At 38.0% G+C, this 19,169-nt stretch overlaps 4 protein-coding genes and 1 pseudogene across 5 annotated transcripts; 3 read left to right on the forward strand and 2 right to left on the reverse strand.

The window, feature by feature from the left end:
- Positions 1-664: 664 nt before the first annotated feature.
- Positions 665-2,484, reverse strand: LOC104739970 (cytochrome P450 86B1 pseudogene; annotated as a pseudogene). Its single transcript, XR_015589007.1, has one exon. The product of XR_015589007.1 is annotated as a cytochrome P450 86B1 pseudogene (transcript).
- Positions 2,485-3,314: 830 nt separating this feature from the next.
- Positions 3,315-7,358, forward strand: LOC104772079 (uncharacterized). Its single transcript, XM_087508440.1, has 14 exons — positions 3,315-3,764; positions 3,883-4,050; positions 4,162-4,295; positions 4,381-4,519; positions 4,742-4,888; positions 4,966-5,028; positions 5,166-5,261; positions 5,340-5,399; positions 5,484-5,558; positions 5,662-5,715; positions 5,830-5,931; positions 6,014-6,592; positions 6,689-6,787; positions 6,887-7,358. Exons 1-14 carry the CDS (start codon positions 3,612-3,614, stop codon positions 7,142-7,144), a joined length of 2,127 nt encoding a protein of 708 aa, XP_087364566.1. The 5' UTR covers positions 3,315-3,611; the 3' UTR covers positions 7,145-7,358.
- Positions 7,359-7,417: 59 nt separating this feature from the next.
- LOC104772089 (oxysterol-binding protein-related protein 1D) lies at positions 7,418-11,601 on the reverse strand. Its single transcript, XM_010496740.3, has 7 exons — positions 9,932-11,601; positions 9,588-9,672; positions 8,985-9,445; positions 8,756-8,911; positions 8,320-8,628; positions 7,899-8,243; positions 7,418-7,785 (listed from the first exon to the last, which is right to left on the reverse strand). The coding sequence occupies exons 1-7, from the start codon at positions 10,865-10,867 to the stop codon at positions 7,603-7,605; spliced, it is 2,475 nt and encodes an 824-aa protein (XP_010495042.2). The 5' UTR covers positions 10,868-11,601; the 3' UTR covers positions 7,418-7,602.
- Positions 11,602-12,505: 904 nt separating this feature from the next.
- Positions 12,506-16,030, forward strand: LOC104772099 (actin-related protein 3-like). Its single transcript, XM_010496749.2, has 9 exons — positions 12,506-12,937; positions 13,062-13,521; positions 13,834-13,980; positions 14,234-14,326; positions 14,472-14,591; positions 15,003-15,113; positions 15,192-15,317; positions 15,411-15,509; positions 15,703-16,030. Exons 1-9 carry the CDS (start codon positions 12,891-12,893, stop codon positions 15,781-15,783), a joined length of 1,284 nt encoding a protein of 427 aa, XP_010495051.1. The 5' UTR covers positions 12,506-12,890; the 3' UTR covers positions 15,784-16,030.
- A 238-nt stretch (positions 16,031-16,268) lies between these two features.
- LOC104772110 (uncharacterized) lies at positions 16,269-19,129 on the forward strand. The gene is made up of 2 exons (XM_010496761.3): positions 16,269-16,524; positions 17,149-19,129. The coding sequence occupies exon 2, from the start codon at positions 17,164-17,166 to the stop codon at positions 18,910-18,912; it is 1,749 nt and encodes a 582-aa protein (XP_010495063.1). The 5' UTR covers positions 16,269-16,524; positions 17,149-17,163; the 3' UTR covers positions 18,913-19,129.
- The last annotated feature ends 40 nt before the right edge of the window (positions 19,130-19,169 follow it).

Consider the following 19,169-nt stretch of genomic DNA (forward strand, 5'->3'; position numbering starts at 1 on the left):
GCGCGCAAAGAATGCTATCAAAAATGCAAAATTTGCGTTCATGACTTTGGTGACACCACCTTATAAATTGTATCAAACTCTGGAAATTGGGACTTACTGCTCTTATACTACAAAATGGGCATGGGCCTCAAATATCTAAATCCAAGTTCTGTTTTTCTTTCGGCAGTTTGGATTTGTATGGAATATGTTGGTGAGACTGGGGGGCTTATACTTGCTACTGATTGTATAAACACTGAGTTCTCACTTCCTATGTTAATAATGCTTGGTTTAGCAATTAGCATCATCATCATTGTGATCAAGTTCCATTTTGTATGTACAGTAGTATATTTCATTATTTTGGATGTTCATAACTGGAACAAGACAGAAATTAATATAAAGAGGCCCAATATTTTGGTTTGTTGAGTTAGAGCTTGTTGAATTGAATCTGTCCATTAGGTTGGAATGATAACTTTTGATAATCATTTAGAGCTGTTCTTATAGGAATGAGACGTCACGTAAGACCTTGGAAGCCAGTGGTTTAAGCCTGAGCACAAGAAGCTGATGTAAAGCAATCTTTCATGTTACTCCATGGATGAATACATTTCTTCAGTCTTGAAATATATCAAATAAGTTATTTGACAGAACATGCAACACACATTGTACAATGTATTGAGATGATTAGTAGTTAACTCCAAAACAGGTATATACTTTTTCATTGAGATTTGTAAAATGTCAAAAAATATTAAATTGTGGTTTTAAGCAATAGAACTGAGTTCCTCTAAGGTATTTTAGTTTACAACTCTTCTACATGGAACATGACTCAAGTCTCGTTTCTTCCAGCGACCTTGGTGTGATTGTCACTTTGAGGCCGTACTTCATGTACAAGTTAGTCGTGACTCTAGGAACAATGGCGTGATCTTGAGAAACCTTGATTGAATACCTCAACAAAACTGAAGCAGCTATCATCTTCATCTGCAGGTAGGCAAACGTTTTCCCTATACAAAGCCTTGGTCCTGCGTTGAACACAACATATTTGAACTGGTCGTCACTGAAAAACTTCCCTGCTTGGATCCATCTCTCTGGTCTGAAACTTTCACAATCTTTTCCCCAGATTGATTCCATCCTTCCCATGGCATAGATTGAGAAGTAAACACGTGAACCTTTTCTTACGAATGTCCCATCAGGTAATACATCATCTTCAATGGCTTGTTTCATTTCCATTGGGATTGGAGGGTAAAGTCTCAGTGTTTCTGAAAGTGCTGCTTGTAGATATACCATGTTGTTTAGTTCTCTGACCGTGAAGAGGCTCTCAGTTTTGCTATTTGGAGAATCCCCTCGCTGTCTCAATATATCTCTGATCTCACTGATGATCTTGTTTTCAACGTCTGGATGTTTCTGTATCACCCAGCAGAACCATGAAAGTGCAACAGAACTTGTATCTCGTCCAGCTAAAATAAAACTTGTACAAAATTGTCTGAAAAATCTGATGGTGGAAGGATCAATCTTGTTTCCCTTTCTATGACTCTCTGTCTGAATGATCCTTGAGAGAACATCAAATCTACTATCTAACGTTTCTTCCTCCTTGAGCTCGCAGATACGATCCACGATCATCTTGTCGACGAACCCATGCACGACCCCAACAGCTTTCCTTAGACCTTTCTCATACCCAATGTCGAGGAACCTCATGGGTTTCCATATAAATGGAGGGATCATGAATCTAAACAGAGTAGACTCTGTTGCTTCCTCAAACGCTTTAGCGTATGGGACTTGTGGGAGATCAGAAGCTAAAGTTTCAGGGTCATCACCTAGACCAGCAATGCAGATGATGTCAAACGTCAAACGTAGGAACACATCTTGGAGGTCGAAAGCTTCTTGTGACCTAGCGAAACTCTCCAACACCTTTAATAGCTTCTTCCTTACTAAATGTTGTGTTGTTTGAAAAGAATGCTCCACAAACCGGGTTGAATGCATCTCGGTTATGATGATCCGTCTTTGCTCCTTCCAAGATTCATCGTCAGCATTGAAAATACCATCCTCGAGCAGATCACTGAACCGGTCTTTAAAGAAGGCACCTTTGGGGAAGTTCTTGAAATTAGTCTTGAGCATGTACTCGACATTGGCAGGGACACAAGTCACAGCTCCGTAAGACCCGTCAAACCAAATTCCGCGGTAAAGAAACGTACCTCGGCAGTTTGTTAAACTTTTTGTGACCCAACCGTAGACATCATTCATATGAAAGAAAAACTCTAAAGTAATTCCCAACACTGGCCATAGCATTGGTCCACGCTTGTTGGTTAACTTCTCACGCAAGCAGCAGAAAATAAAGAGCCCTAAAAAGGCAAGAAATAGATCGAAGAGAGAAAGATGATTATAAAATCGCTCTGTTATAGACATTGTAATTTCTCTCTCAGTAAAGTCTCTGTTTGGTTGTTTGTGGTGATGGCATTGTTTCAAGAGTATTTGAGTAAAGATTTGTGATACATCTCATGTTTTGAATTTGGAATTACATTTGCTGTCTTCGTGTATAATTGGTGTATTTGAAGAAGATGAGGGATTCTTGTTTGAGACGGAAACGGAACGTAATTAGGCTATTGCAAATTGTGTGTTTATTGAGAAAAAAACGTGAAAGAATGATTCCAGGAAAAATGCAAATGTGCCTGTCATGTCTTATGTGAGTATCAGACATAACTATATATTATCTTTTTGGCTATTCAGTGTTATACTGGAGACAAACTAAATCTGAAAGAAAATTATAGAATTTTGACACTTGGGGGAGGTCCAAAAACAGAGGACAGGAGATGTTTTAGTTTTAGATATGTTAAGCCTAATTAAGTAGTAATCAAAGAATCCCCTCTCTATTCAGTTATCTTTGTCTCTTAGAATCCCTAGTTGTGAGATAGTATGATGCTTCAATGGCGATCCCACTGATTCAACACAGTCAAAAAGACTATTCGAGCATGTGTCAAATCTCAACATTTACCACTCTTACAACTGAAAGACCTATAGATTCAAGTGACAAACATCAAGAAAAGACATATCTCTTGTAGTGAGTATTAGTGACAAATTCTTGTTATCTTTTAAGTTTTCATGAATTTGTAGGTTTGATGCGTTATGTATAACCAAAACTTGTAGCCTTTCACCACAGTGAGCAAGAATCTACTTCACTCCCACATGAAGCCTAAAAAAAACAAATCTGTTGACTTTTAAATTGACTAAATTCTGTGTTGCATTGCATTTCAAATGCAAAACTTGGTAAATAACCGTACATAACCAAAGACTATCAAAACCTGAACCGGTCTGGTTCAATAACTATCTAAACCTAAAGTATAAAATCAAAAGTCTCAATTTTATTTTTAGGGTTTCATTCTCTCTCCCAAAACCTCCGACAATGGTCGGATCTCTAGGTTTAACGCCGGAATCCTTAAAGGCATCTGGCCGGAGCTCCGAGAATGTCAGCCTTCTTATCCTTCAAGGTAAAATCAAACGTGACCCAGAAGGTTACGAAACGGAGCTCCAGTTGATTTACATTAACCTCCGTCGATCTCTTCAAGCAACAAGGAGCTCTCAGTTTTTCCTCTGTTGTTGGCATTGGCTCTGACCCTTCTGTTGCCAAAGAACTCGGCGACCGTGCCATGTTTCTAGCTCACGTTACTCCCTTTTACCCGAAGCAACTCGCCGCGTTTCCAGCTCAATTGACTGATTTGCTCCGCACTTCGTGCTTGGCAATGCCCTCGGGTCTTCGAAACCATGTTGCTCAAGCTCTGATTCTTCTAATGAATCGAAAGGTTTGTGCTTTTGATTGGAGAGAAGTGTCATTTCTGAATTTGTTGTGATTGAGTTCATTTGTGGGTTGTGTTTAAAGTTTAAACATTTTGAATGGTTTCTTCTCTGTGGTGTGATTAGAGTCTTGTCATCGAGGATTTGCTGGCTTTATTTCTGGATATTCAGACTCTTGGTGACAAAAACCTGCGGACTCTTGCTTTTTCTCATATTGTTCAAACCATTCGTAAGATGAGTCCCACTGATCCCAAGCACAAATCACTTCAGAAGATTGTTATCTCTATGTTGGAGGTAAGATCGTTTCTCATTCCCTTTGTTTCATGGCATTGCGTAAAGACTTATAGTGCGATTTTTACAAGATGCCAAGATGGTAGTTAAGCTTGGTGTGTTTTTTGTTTGTAGCTAGAAGATGAAGCAAAGGCTAAGAGAGCACTTGCTACTCTTTGTGCGCTACACAAGAAAAAGATCTGGCTTGGTGATAGGAATGAAAGAGTTGCAATTGCAATCTGTGAAGCCTGCTTTCATACTTCACCTAGGTATATCCCTTTTGTCTTAACTCTGGAGCATGTTGATATGATTTTTTCGTTAGTTAAGTTACTAACTTCTTTTGGTATATTTCAGGATAATGATTTCTGCCCTTCGATTCCTTCTTGACTATGAGAACATTGACGATGATGACGATAGTGATGCTGAAAGCGATGATGACGAGGAGACAAAGAAAATATCTCAAGTTGTGATTAATCGACAGGCTGTTTACAAGGTAAAACAACATTTCATACTCATGGATATTTTTATCGGAGAATATGAAAGTAGACGCTTACTAGTTGTTGATGAATGTTTCCACCTTTATTGTTGTCTATATCATCTCAGTTTTTAAACCAGTATGAAATTAGGTGATGTTTATATGATATCATGGAGCTTTAGTATTTAGGGAAACTGTTTTGGGTTAGTTTATTTAATATTTTTCCCGTTTGAATGTAAGGCAAACAACAAAGGTACATCCTCTAGCAAGAAGAAAAAGCAAGCAAAACTGCAGCGTGCAGTGAAAAGTATCAAAAGAAAGCAGCGTTCGTCGTCTGAGAACACCACTTCAGCATTTTCACCTCTTAATCATTTAAACGATGCTCAGGTTCATTTCTTAGCTTTGTGTAGTGCAATCATAATGGTATGGAAGTAGCTATGATTGAATGTTTACTTTTTTTACAGAAATTTGCGGAGAAATTGTTTTCCCGTCTTCAGACCATAAAGGGTACTGGTGAACGTGCTGAGGTAATTCTCCCTGTTTTCATAATCAAAAATGAAAATCTTATATTTTAAACCGCTTCATCTATTCTAATAGAAACATATATGAGCTAACTAACTTTTGATTAGGTTTCCTGTTCTCTGATAATCTCATTAATTTGCAGACCAGGTTGATGATGATTAAAGTTATTGCTCGCACAATTGGTCTTCACAAGTTGCATTTACTAAGTTTCTATTCTTTTCTTCAGAACTATGCTATGGTATGATCTGCTTCCTTACCCTCTTCATAATTTCTTCTGCTAACTGAAATTTGATCAATATCAGTTTTCTAAATGCAGCCGCATGTAAAGGACATTACACAAATACTTGCAGCAGCAGTTCAGTCTTGCCACGATGGGGTATAGAAACATTTCCACGTTAAACACATGATTATTTTTCTCATTCTTCAGTCCTGCTTCTAATTATATTATTATTTCGAGCAGGTTCCTTCTAATGCCGTGGAGCCACTGTTCAAGCAAATAGTGAATCAGTTTGTACACGATCGTTCACGTCCTGAGGTGCGATTTCAAGTTTCCTCACATCAAGGGATATAACTAGAAATCTTACTTTATCATTGAAATTTTTCCTTTTCAATTCATTGTTTCATTTTTTCTTAACCAGGCTATTGCTGTCGGACTTAATGTGGTACGAGAAATGTGCCTCAGGATTCACGATGTAACTAGTTCTTGGCTCTGTCTCTTGGTCTAATATAAAAGTAGTTAGCCAGCATCAAACCTGTTTCGTCTGAACTGTGTTTTTGCTTCTCTTTGTTTTCCTCTTGATCTACAGTTGATGACGGAAGAATTGCTGCAAGATCTTGCTCTGTATAAGAAGTCCCATGAAAAAGCCATCTCAGCTGCAGCTCGTTCCCTTATAGCATTGTTCAGAGAGGTAGCAGAAGCATTTAATTTGTTGGTTTGAACAAAATTATAGGTGTATCTGGTTAATTGAGAATTGCGTTCTGTAATTTTAGATCAATCCTTCGCTTCTGGTGAAAAAAGATCGTGGCCGTCCTGGAGCTACTGTTGTCAAACCTAAACAATATGGAGAGGCTAATGTCTTCAGCAATGTTCCCAATGTTGAATTATTGCAAGAAAGTGATCATGAGAGTGGCTCTGATGATGATCAAGATGATGATGACACGGAGTTGCCTAGCGGCGATGATGCTGAGCAGGAGCTGATACCTGATGATTGTGGAAGCGAGGACGAAGCTGAAGAAGATGATAGTGATATTGATACCTCAATAGGAGGTGACGAAGACGAAGAGATGAATGACAGTGATGAAGCTGATGCAGATTCGGAAAATGAGGAGATGGAAAGTGAAGACGACGATGGAGAAGCTTCTGATTCTTCTGGAGAAGATAGTGGAAACGAAGAGAAAGCAAAGGGGACGAAGAGGAAGATTGTGGATTTTGATGCGAATCTTCTTTCTGCTGATACAAGCCTACGAGCACTCAAGAGATTCGCAGAAGCAAAGAACGAGAAACCATCTTTTGATGAAAGTGATGGCATACTTTCGAATGAAGACTTCCGAAAAATCAAAGAACTTCAGGTATGCTCAAGATATTAAACCCTTTCTCTTTTTGTAGGTTCTTCATTCTGTTTGGTACATACCAAATGTTGTTACTGATTTGTGTGTCGCATACAGACAAAGAAGGAAGCAAAAATTGCACTGGCTAGAAAAGGATTCAAGGTTCCGGATTCGGATCAGCTAAGTAAGAAGCGAGTTGATCCAGCCAAGCTTGAAGTAAGTTGTTGCTAATAAGAAGCTCCATTTTTAGTCACAAAAATGTTTGGCATACTCGGGTGAGATATTTGATGCTAACTGATTTAAACTCTTCAACAGGCTCACATAAGGCATAAGCTAACAAAAGAGCAAAGACTGGAATTAGTTAAAGCTGGAAGGGAGGACCGAGGGAAATACCAAGCCAGGGCTGCCGTCAAACAGAAGAAGACTGGAGGATCAAGCAATAAACAGAAGGAGCACAGGAAGAATATGCCTCTTGCTGCAATAAGATCAAAGGCTGGGAAATCAAAGCGAACCAAGAAAATGAAGAATAGCCTCAGTGGAAGCCAGTTTAGAGGAAGGAAAGCTTGGAAGTGATCAAATGGACCAAAACTCTTGATTCTTCTGTCTCAATACTGGTCGCAGTTTTGTTTGGTTCTTTTTTGTTGTTGCATAATTTATGTTATGTCCTATGTCTGCAGTTTTGATAAGGTCTGTCGTTCCTGTCACCATATGTTTTATATACAGTGGAACTAACTGTTTTATAAATTCCTATTTTTGTTCCTTTTTTACCATGACTTATGTTTGGATACTTCTTGGTTTTTACCACTATTGTTCAAATTATCCGTATTTCCAAACTGAAAATTGGAATTCTGAAGGAAAAAATTCATTCATTTCCAATAATAAGTCTCTTTGACATCTACAGATACACACACACACCAACAAAGGTTCCGGCCAAATTTTCACAGAAGCACAATGAGGGAATGGTGAAGATCTTTCTACATGTATTAAATTATCAAAACAAAATAAAACAAAAGACATGGGAGGATAGATGATTAAAGAAAGGTTGATGAAGATGAGAGCGTGTTACGCTGTTGCTGCTTCTTGAAAATGTCAGTGATTCTATCCCATTCTTTCTTCTCTCTTGCTTCCCAGTAACCTCCTAGATACCGATAATTCCCTTCTTCATCCTTTTCAAACCATCTCGGCTTCCATCCTTTCTCCTGCAGCCTCCTTGCCTGCAACACACAAACGGTACACTCTTCTACATTTAGTCCTATGCTACTTACCATGCTCATGCACAATTATGTAATATATTCAAGATCAACAAATTTTCCTATAAATTTTGTACCTGTCTCTGTAACTGTTCAAGTCTTAGTTTCTCGGCATTTGCTGACTCATATTCACCGTTTTCTAGGTGTCTTTGGTCTGGTCTCAGTCTTGAATCTGTTGGAGGCAATTTTTCTATCATCCCTGGAGTTATCTCATTGAGAGAGATTGCAAAAGGGGAGAGATTGTATCTTGTTTTCGTAGGAGATTTGTCTCTTTCCCACAGTAACACCGCTTCTGTCATTGGATCATATCCCTTTGGTTTTGTAGTCGGATCTCCCAATACATAGTACATTGCTTCATCCCATTTGCCTATCAGTATAGCTACTTTCTCCCCAGTTCTGTTGTCTTGCACAAACCCATGAACCTGCATTACCAAATTCCATTAGAGGCCGGTTTCATACGGCAGAAAGAGAAAATTAAAAACCATTCTATTCTACTACCTGACGAGGGTTTCGATCTATGACTGACTGCTCCTTGAACTTCAACCGGCAGGAATAATTGCCACCGCCTTTGATCCGCATGGTTCCATAATGGTCGCAGTAAAGTTTACCAAGGATGATGTTGTATATGGAAGTGGTAACCTTGCTCCATTGATATATCTCACCATCATCAAATCTTAATGTCAAGACACCCACAGGGTCAAGCTGGATTGACCGCCCCCAAAATTTTCCTTTGATATTTGAGTCTCCCCAGAAATTCCAACCTCGTCCCTCACAATGGCAAGCGACAATCATAGGATGATGACTCACCTGAACAAGAGAATTATATATGTTCAATAGATTAGAAAGATAATCTAATGTAACGTTATATCCACATTTCACGCATGATTTCCCAATACAACTCTTGTAGTAAAAAGAGGGAAATGCGTTGACTTGCCTTCTCAGAGAAGAAACGAAGTCCTTTATCTGGATAATCAGCTTCGTAGGTCTCACCAAGTAGAGGATTAAAAGGTTTGCATTGCCTGCCTTCCGTGGATGCATAGCCAGATACAGCAAACGCTGCAATGTTTAGAAGCCTCATCAACTCATTACCCTGAAATAAGAAAAGACTGTTAGCCCCGCAATATATTGTTACGGGTATTTTGAAATAGGCTGAATGACCTGACCTGCTTCCCCCACTCAAGTGCTCTGTCTATCAAGTATGAGTACTCCAAATCCTCAAAGCACTTCTGCAGAGATGAGAGTGGTTCATTAAAATATACGGGTAGACAAACCCCAGACAAGTCTTTGCCAATGTTCTCTTTGATGATTGACCATAATCCAACTGGCTTTTCCTTCTCTTTTGGCTCCGGTAAATTATCCCTTCTTCTGACATATGGATACTGCGGAATCCTAACTGGAACTTGCAAGCGATCAGAAAAGAAGGGATCTTTATCGTAGATAGATCCATTTCCTTCAGCTTCTCTGCTACGATAAGAAGCACTTCTCAGTGCGTCGGCTGATAGGATATCATTTGTATCAAAGAAAGGTACATCATCTTCATCAGATTCAACATCTGCTCCATCCTGACTTTCATTGTCTGCCTCAGAATCGCTAGCAGATACCTCTGACATGACTGAATAGAAATCTGTTGGACAACAATTATGTTAGAACTTAAAATCTGTCTCAACTGAGTCAAGTAAGAACTTACCATCGGTGAGAATTCTGATCGTTCAATTCCATATATAAATTAAAACATTCAGTTGCACAAATTATATAATGTAACTGACCACTATATCGTCTTCCCTGTCCACAGCAAGAGTCATGCTCCTTTGTTTCATCAACAACAGTAGTTTCCAGCTCAATTTTTTCAGACTGCAAAATGATTTTTAGAAAACGAAATCAATTGTTTTTCACTTTGAATCTGAAAAACTATATACCAAGTGAAGCAGACAACAAACAGGAGGCTGGTAGTGTAATATGATCACAATGTGAAATTGCAGTGATATGAATAAATAAAAACCAGATTCTATAGCTGCAAGAAACATCTAACTTTCATCCAAAAAATTGTAAAAATTCGAGATTAATAGGTCCATATAATATAATGTGTGCATAGGGAAGAACTAAAACATACCTCTAACTGTCTCAGTGTATCCAGTAGTATAATATGTTTATGTGAGAGAACCTTCAACCGATTCTGCAACACAGAAACTTCCGAAAGCATAATGGCTTCACAATCTTTTACAACAGCCTCACCAACGCCTTCCTGCAGTAACTTTTCACGCAACTTGTCGGTAGAAACAACCGCATCATCCGAAGGTAGGATGTCACCACTGGGAACTCTAGGGAAAAGATCCTTGGCCACCTGCAAAGCTTCTACCCAGGCTGCTCTATTATCTCTCGATACACAACGTAAATGAAGAGTCTTAGTACCAGTAAATATAGCAAGCCTTTTGTCATCAGACTTGCTCGCACGAATTGAAGAAACCTTCAAATGTATTTCTCCAAATGGTTTACAAGGCCTTGAAGCAGAAGAAGCTCCAAGCTTGTTGCTACTGCCACTACCACAGCTAGCTTTCCTAATGTATCTAACAGATTCCTCACCGATCACCCTAACACCTTTCTCCCTAGAAGGATTCATCACAATCTTATCAGGTCCATGGATCTTATAATACGACAAAACACCATCTTCCAACTCAAACCATCTAGCTCTCCACCCTTTCCCATAGTTAACCCACTTATACATAATCCCAGCGACTCCAGCTCCAACACCGACGCCATTCCCAAAGAAGAAACCTCCTTTAGAAGAAGAAGAAGAAGAAGAAGCATCTTTGGCCTCGTCGTCTGCTGTTTCAGAAGAGAGTCTCTCAAGCTGATCTTGACTTATCCAAGAAGCCTGAGTCGAAAACGAAGGCTTAGAGGCATGGTTAGTACCCGATTTCGTCGCCGGAAGAGATTCAAACCCTAACTGAGACTGATGAGGATGATGATTATTAGCAGATGATTTGGCAACCACAGGATTAGTCCGTTCATCAATCGAAACCGGAGCAATGCAGCAAAGAGGATTCATAGTCTCTCACAAACAATCAAGTCAAAAACAACATTGATCTCAAAAAAAAAACAACTCCTACGAATCGAACATTGTAGTCAGATCCTTCAAAAAAAAAAAAAAAAAAAACAGAGATCGAGCTCTACAGTTGAAGAATCGAGATCCGGTGATGCGGATCGATGAATCAATCTTTAAGAGTTTCCAGCGAGAAGCAGAGAGAGAGAGAGAGAGAGAGCAATGAAGAAGAGAGAGAGAGTGGTATAATGGAGGTTGTCAGAGAGAGAGAGGGAGGGGGGGTCACAGATCCAATTTAAGGCTGTGGTCAGTAAATATTTTTGTGTTTGTGCAGTGTTGCAGAGAGTGCAAAGTAGAAGAGAGAGAGAGAGAAGAGAGAAGAGAGAAGAGGGGAGCATCTCTCTCTGACTCGTTTAAAAATCATGAAACTAAAAAAAAAAAGAAAGGTAATTATTAAATTACTATTAATGCCCTGAGTCAACATAATTGGTGTTATCTTTGGACCAATCCTAGTTAGAGGATTAGATTATGTATTAAAAAAAAAATACTATTTGAAACAGCAACAAAATAAACTACCAAATGGTACTGTGTTTTTTTCTTTTTTTTTTTTAATATGTTGGTCTCAGTTACCAAAATATTCGTACTAATGAATGAATATTCAATGATGTATTTTATGGGAGATGAAAATTTGTCAAAAAAAAAAAATTTGTATTATTTAAGTGTTGTGAGAAATATCGGATATAATTTTTTTAATTGAATAATGAATATAGAGAACTTTTTTAATAAAATAAGGGTAAGGAAGGACAAGGGCTATATTAGGATGATGGATCCTATTACTGTATCTCTCTCTCTCTCTTTATGTGGGGTTTATCTTAAGTGTACAATAAAAATAATTCTGATTTTCTACGGGCATTTAATTGATTTATAAAGGTTGCTAATGATTCTGACATGTATGGATAAAAAAAAATCATTTTTCATACCGAATAAAAGTGGTTAGGAAATTTAGATTTTGAGTGTGTTTTATAAAATTTCTAACGAATTCCACAAAATCCATTTTCATTGACTTTTCTTGGAGTGTGTAACCACAATGTAAGCCTATACCTAACTAATCAGTTTTCCGGATGTTGGAGTGTAACCACATGTGTGTGTTTCTGATGACGAGGAACCATTTTTTAGATCTTGAAGTTCTCATGGGTTTTGCCGGTCGTTCAAGCGTCGTTATCACTTGAGATCTAAGTTTGTTTTTCGTCTTTTCTTTGACTACACATCCTATAATCAATGGTACTTATAATATCGATAAAATTATGTGTATTACCATTACCTCTCATATTTTTCAAGTTCCCAAATGTGATTCACCTGTGACTGTGAGTAATAAACCAACCAATATTTGTAATGAAAAATAATTAGTCCAGATTTACTTTTATCTATGTTATGTCCCTTTTTAAGTTTTCTTATTACCAAACGTTATAATTATTTGGAACCAAACTCTATAATTCGCTTACATATAGTATCAATTTTCAATTTTCTAGCGTAATTTGTGACCAGCATGGTTCAATTTTATTGAAACTTGATTGGTTTATAGATCAGACTTGGTTATTAAGTCGGTTTGGTTTAGTTAAATCGAGTTCACCACCTAACTAACATAAGGAAGGACGAAGCCAAATTTTTAAAACAGTGAACCATTTTGTTTTTATCTATCTGAAAAAACCTCAGACGATAATAATTTAAAGTACAAATCGACGACGGCGACTTTTTCAATGATCTGAGGTTCCCCTGAATTTCACAAGTTTCTCTCTTCTTTTCCGGGAAAATCAAAATATATATTTTTTTCTCTCCCCCTTACTACATTGTTTCTCACAGTGAGAACATTACGCGTTAAGCTTGTCAGAAACTCAACTTCCGTTGACGGAAGGAGCCAGAAGCAAGCAAGCTTAGGGTTCGATCGGGAATTTTTTTTAAGGGTAGCGATAAATCGATCTTTAATTGGATCCCCGAGTCACAGATCCTTCACCGTCGTAGTTTACATCTAATGGATCCGACTTCTCGACCTGCTGTTGTCATCGACAATGGAACTGGGTACGTTTCAATTTCATACGTTTGATTGGTTTTATGAACTTAACGTGTTTGATGAAATGCTGCATCCAGATCTTCTTCTTTTTCCTAGATTCATTCATTTGTGCTCTGTGTGTGTATGTTGCAGGTATACTAAAATGGGGTTTGCTGGTAATGTAGAGCCATGTTTTATTCTACCAACAGTAGTTGCAGTTAACGAGTCCTTTTTGAATCAATCCAAGAGTTCTTCTAAGGCAACTTGGCAAACACAGCACAACGCTGGAGTTGCTGCTGATCTCGATTTCTATATCGGAGATGAAGCACTTGCGAAATCGCGGTCTAGTAGTACGCATAACCTTCATTATCCTATTGAGCATGGTCAAGTTGAGGATTGGGATGCTATGGAAAGATATTGGCAGCAGTGTATTTTCAATTATTTGAGATGTGATCCAGAGGATCATTATTTTCTTCTTACTGAGAGTCCTCTTACTCCTCCTGAAAGTAGAGAATACACTGGAGAGATTTTGTTTGAGACTTTTAATGTTCCCGGGCTTTACATTGCTGTTAATTCAGTTCTTGCACTTGCTGCTGGGTACACTACATCTAAGGTATGTCCCACATTTCTTTTTCTAGAAGTATTTAAGTTGTTTGCTGGGATAAGATGATATGTATGAGATTACTTGCTGTTAACTTTGCTTGTTTACTGTATGAATCCTTAAATTTGAGTTGCTGGACAATGTATTTGGTTTCCATGTAGACAATACTTGAAGGTTTTTACTCTATTTCGGTTGAGTTACAAAAGTCTGTTAGTGTAACTCCTCTAATATTTAGGCAATTTCTTAGCTTTACGGGATTTAGCAAATATTAAACATGTTCTCTTGTTATGCTCGCCTCGTAATTTGACTTACAGTTCCTCTTAGTGTGAGATGACAGGGGTTGTAGTAGATGTTGGAGATGGGGCAACTCATGTTGTACCTGTTGCAGAAGGTTATGTTATCGGAAGCTGTATCAAGTCAATTCCAATTGCTGGCAAAGATGTCACCCTATTTATTCAGCAACTCATGCGGGTATGCACTTATATCTTAATATATAGCATTGGTCTTCTTTTGTAGATGATTTTTAATCTTTCTCTGTAAGATTTTAGATTTAAAGGTACATAAGTGGTTATATGAGTAAAAAGAACAAGTTTTGTGATGTATGATAGCTCGTCATCTTTTTTTTTATGTGTTAGATGTTGTGGTCATATACTTAGAGAGGCTATTTATTTCTATAAAACTGGTTTAACGTTCATGGAACTTCGCATTTTAATGTTTACTGTAGGAAAGAGGTGAGAATATACCGCCAGAAGATTCATTCAATGTAGCCCGTAAAGTGAAGGAAATGTACTGCTACACTTGCTCAGACATTGTAAAGGTAATGCTTAGTGGTGAATGTTTAAGTCAGATAATATCTACTCTTTTTAATAATTGATTACTGGCCTGTATAGCTGAAAAATCGTTTGACACTGAATTCAGGAAGGAAAAATGATAAAGATCTCTGAACATTCATTTGGTTGCAGGAGTTTAATAAACATGACAAAGAACCAGCAAAGTATATCAAACAATGGAAAGGTGTTAAGCCAAAGACTGGTGCACCATACACTTGTGATGTGGGATATGAACGATTCCTTGGACCCGAGGTTTGTACCATGAATCAGAGTCCGAAATTCATTATTGTGCACTATAATTTAGGAAGTTCTTGGCAAGTTGAGTTTGTTGTATCTCAGTGAGCTGTGCATAAGTTGTTATATATGAGATATTTTCAGCACTTTGTTCTGATAATTGAACTGTGCTGATATTAAGTTCTGCTCTCTCAGAAACTAAAATTAGGTAATTACTCAGTCAGATTATGCTAAAAGGAAGTCGACTAGAACTGAATCTTATCTAGTTAGTGTTCAGCCTTCTCCACTGGACCCATTGGAAGCTAATGTCCTCTGTATGACCGAACCAAGAAAGAAATTGGAATCAATGGAACATAAGTTCCATTATTGTTCCTGTGCTTTTGCTATGCTATACTACCCATTGAGTAATGTTGAGATATTGTGTTACAGGTCTTCTTTAATCCAGAGATATACAGTAATGACTTCACAACTGCGTTACCAGCTGTTATAGACAAATGTATTCAGTCTGCACCAATTGACACACGAAGAGCTCTATATAAGGTCTGAAACACAAGACTGGTCAGAGTTTTAAGATAATTTCCAATCCGCAGTACTAATGAATTTGTGAAATAATTTCAGAATATAGTGTTGTCCGGAGGCTCAACCATGTTCAAAGATTTCGGAAGAAGGTTACAAAGGGATCTTAAGAAGATTGTTGATGCTCGTGTTCTTGCCAACAATGCTCGTACTGGTGGTGAAATTACGGTAAAAGTTTTTTTTGTAAGAAGTTCCGGAAAATAGAAGTAAACAGATATATTTTATTGATATTAAAAAGCAGTTTACATTTTATAACCACAGTCTCAACCCGTGGAGGTTAATGTCGTGAGCCATCCTGTCCAGAGGTTTGCAGTTTGGTTTGGAGGTTCAGTGCTATCATCAACTCCAGAGTTTTTCGCGGTATGCAGACAACTTCTTCCGGTTTTAAAATTGCAGAGACAAGCTGTTTTTTGTTTGTGCCGTTATTGTTGAATTGAAATTGGTTAAAAGATAAGTAGAAACCACAGGTTTAGAGACCCGCTAGATTCAAGAGAAAAAAAACTCAGGTTGAAAACATTCTGTTTTATTTTTTTGGTTGTTGGTTGTTGTGCAGAGTTGCAGAACGAAAGAGGAGTATGAGGAATATGGAGCAAGCATATGCCGTACAAATCCGATTTTCAAGGGAATGTATTGAAAGCAGCAGATCCTTTGTGAATGTTTGTTTGTCTGAAATATTCCATTTTTTCAGTTACTTTAGGATTCATGAGTACGTACGTACGTACACACAGTGTAAGCTAGAAGTCAATATTTTTCAGACAAATAAAAGAAGAACGTATTTAGAGAAGTCAGTTCTGTTTTTTTTTTTTTTTTTTTTTTTTTTTTTTTTTGTCTGTGAACTTGTAATCGTCGATCTTATTGTGAAGTTTTTCCATTTTTCCTAAGCTTCTTTATTTTAGTTTATTTTCGTTTGTGAAAATTTGTATATATACATCATTAATGTGAACAAACTTTGTTGAAAAAAAAAAAAGATCCTTTTTTATTGTGTGTAATATTTGACAAACAAATCATTTTCTTTATGGAAAATTATCTAAAATTTGACATGAAAATCATTTCTTTTGTATTTTTAATTCTAAGTATTTTTGAAACATATAACATCATTAATAGAATCATTACACATTTATTAACCAACCTAAAAAAAAAACACATGTAAATTAAAAAGTTTGTTACGACATACTGTTAACATTCACGGTGAAGGTCTTCTTCTTTTCATTTGTTTCATCTTCTTCTTCTTCTATCGGATAAGAAAGACAGAACACGAAGGGCGACTCTTCCTCCTCCGATCTCTTTCGTTTAAGCTCTGTTTCTTGAGGATATTACAGTTCCGGAGCTCGTCGCAATCTCAACTTCCGTAGACGAAGCAACAAAGGAGTCAAAAGTAAGCAAGCGTAGGCTTTTTTTTCTTCTTCTTCTTCTTCATCTTTACCTTTCGATCCTCGATTTCACGAGGCCAATTCGATTTCGAAGGATTTCTAAATACTATCTCGCTGAACTGTAACTTTCTTCCTAGATCTGTTTATTTCCTTTTGTAAGAACCCTAATTGTTATATTAGATTTATAAATTTTCCGAAAGGGTTAAAATTTGTGTATCCCCTTCATTGTAAATCAATCCATGTATGTAACACTTGATCTCTTCTATATATATGAAATCTTGTAACAACCTTGTTTAAATTGAGCTAGATCCCAAATTTCAGATCTGTAAGCTAAAGTTCCTTTTTTTTTTTTTTTTTTTTTTTTTTCTTTTAATTCGGACTTAGAGGTAATTAATTGTACACAGACACATGCCTACTTTGATGTTCATCAATTGCTTGTAAAGAGTCTCTCAGCCTAATTGAATTGGCAGAGTTGTAATTTATGTGAAAGGATGTATTTATTTGTAAGTTCTTCTTCATGTAAAAAAAGCAAGCAAGGGAGGTTATTTAGTAGGATGATGTTTATTTGTAATTTCTGTTGAAAGGATGTATTGTTTAAGTTTGTTAATCATCTTGTATTTTCTGGCCAGTTTGTATTAAATCCAATGACTGAAGACAACGTTGACTACGGAGGTAACCAGAAGATATTACATCAAGGAAGCGGAACTATACCTGCTCTAGCGGATGAAGAACTTATGGGAGACGATGATGAGTACGATGATCTGTATAGCGATGTTAATGTTGGTGAGAGTTTCTACCAAGCTCATAATCCGCCTCAACCACCCCCAGCTCAAGTCGGTGGTACAGGTAATGCAAGTCTTCAAGCTCAGAATACTACTAGTGTTGCTGCTGAACCGAGAATGGGGATTGTATCTGGAGGTACTGTTGAAGGGAAGTATCGAAATGATGGGGGACATAATGGAATAATCAGTGGACCAGACACAAGGTCTGATGTTTATCCACAAGCATCTTCTTTTGGAGCTAAAGGGTTGAATATTGATATGCAATCCAACAACAAAATCGTTCAACAAGGATCAACATCTATTGTGTTAAACAACCATGGATTTTCAGGTAACGCTGTGAATGTGCCTGAGCTGCCTGTGCATAACTCTTATGGTGCTGTTCCTCAAGGTGCTCAGCAGATTCCTGTTAGCCAGATGAGTGTGATTCCGAATGTAATGGTGAATAAAAGCCCTACGCAGTCATTTGTTGTGGACAATGGAAACACCATGCTTTTTGTTGGAGAGTTACACTGGTGGACGACGGATGCAGAGATTGAGAGTATTCTTTCACAGTATGGAAGAGTCAAAGAGATCAAGTTTTTCGATGAGAGAGTTAGTGGCAAATCTAAAGGGTATTGTCAGGTTGAGTTTTATGATTCAGCTGCTGCAGCCGCTTGCAAAGAAGGAATGAATGGTTATATTTTCAACGGTAAAGCATGTGTTGTTGCCTTTGCTTCTCCTGAGACACTGAAGCAGATGGGAGCTAATTTCACTGGGAGGAACCAGGGACAAAACCAAATTCAAAACAGAAGGCCTATGAATGAAGGAATGGGAAGAGGTAACAACAACAACAACAACAACAACAACATGAATACGCAAAATGGAGATGGTGGAAGAAATTACGGGAGAGGTGGATTTGCGCGTGGTGGCCAAGGAATGAGCAACCGTGGAGGTCCCTGGGGTGGTGCAATGAGAGGTAGAGGGGTGAACAACATGACTAGTGGTTCTAATGCTGGACCGTATGGACCTGGACTAGCTGGTCCTGCATTTGGTGGTATGATGCATCCACAGGGTATGATGGGAGCTGGTGGGTTTGATCCAACATTCATGGGTCGGGGTGGTGCTTATGGAGGGTTTTCAGGTCTTGCTTACCCTGGGATGCCTCATTCTTATCCTGGTGTTAATGCAATGGGAATGGTTGGGATTGCTCCTCACGTCAATCCCGCTTTTTTTGGCACGGGAATGGGAACAATGGGTAGCTCAGGGATGAATGGAGTTCATGCAGCAGCTATGTGGAGCGAGGCTAATGGAGGTGGTGGTGAAGAGGGTGGTTCTGAATATGGTGGGTATGAAGATGAAACCCAAGAGAAAGAAGAAAAGCCATCACGAGATAAAGAACGGGCCACCTCGGAACGTGAGTGGTCTGAGAACAGTGGTGATAGAAGACACAAGAGTCATCGTGAAGAGAAAGATAGTCACCGTGAGTATAAGCAGCAGAGAGACCGTGATTCTGATGAGTTCGATAGAGGACAATCTAGTATGAAATCTCGAAGCAGATCAAGAATGGCAGAAGATGATCATAGGTCCAGGTCAAGAGATGCAGACTATGGAAAGAGGAGACGAGGCGACTGAGAAAGAACCTCATGTTCTTGCCTCTCTCTTGCTGCATCTATTAAGCTATGTCATTTTTAAGTTACTCTGCCTACTAAATCTATCTCTTTATATCATCAAATACTCTGATACAATTTTCTCTACACTTTCTTTACTAATAGTCAGTCTTTGGAGACGAGCATATATATTTGTAAACTATGTTCTGTTTTATTGATGGTTCTTCATTTGTTATTGTGAATCGTTATTGCTTCAAGATTGTCTGTCGTTTGGTTTAAGAG

This window comes from Camelina sativa, chromosome 3, assembly GCF_030686135.1.
Source record: "Camelina sativa cultivar CO46 ecotype springtype chromosome 3, ASM3068613v1".
Classification (NCBI taxonomy): Eukaryota; Viridiplantae; Streptophyta; class Magnoliopsida; order Brassicales; family Brassicaceae; genus Camelina; species Camelina sativa.

Coding starts and splice junctions, on each gene's coding strand:
- LOC104772079 (XM_087508440.1), top strand. CDS start 3,612: ATGTTTCTAGCTCACGTTACTCCCTTTTACCCGAAGCAACTCGCCGCG. Junction 3,765..3,882: donor TTCTTCTAATGAATCGAAAG/GTTTGTGCTTTT, acceptor TGGTGTGATTAG/AGTCTTGTCATCGAGGATTT. Junction 5,029..5,165: donor GTACTGGTGAACGTGCTGAG/GTAATTCTCCCT, acceptor ATTAATTTGCAG/ACCAGGTTGATGATGATTAA.
- LOC104772089 (XM_010496740.3), bottom strand. CDS start 10,867: ATGAATCCTCTTTGCTGCATTGCTCCGGTTTCGATTGATGAACGGACT. Junction 9,673..9,931: donor ATACACTGAGACAGTTAGAG/GTATGTTTTAGT, acceptor ATCATTTTGCAG/TCTGAAAAAATTGAGCTGGA. Junction 9,446..9,587: donor ACAGGGAAGACGATATAGTG/GTCAGTTACATT, acceptor GTTGTCCAACAG/ATTTCTATTCAGTCATGTCA.
- LOC104772110 (XM_010496761.3), top strand. CDS start 17,164: ATGACTGAAGACAACGTTGACTACGGAGGTAACCAGAAGATATTACAT.
- LOC104772099 (XM_010496749.2), top strand. CDS start 12,891: ATGGATCCGACTTCTCGACCTGCTGTTGTCATCGACAATGGAACTGG. Junction 13,981..14,233: donor TTATTCAGCAACTCATGCGG/GTATGCACTTAT, acceptor TGTTTACTGTAG/GAAAGAGGTGAGAATATACC. Junction 14,327..14,471: donor CTTGCTCAGACATTGTAAAG/GTAATGCTTAGT, acceptor ATTTGGTTGCAG/GAGTTTAATAAACATGACAA.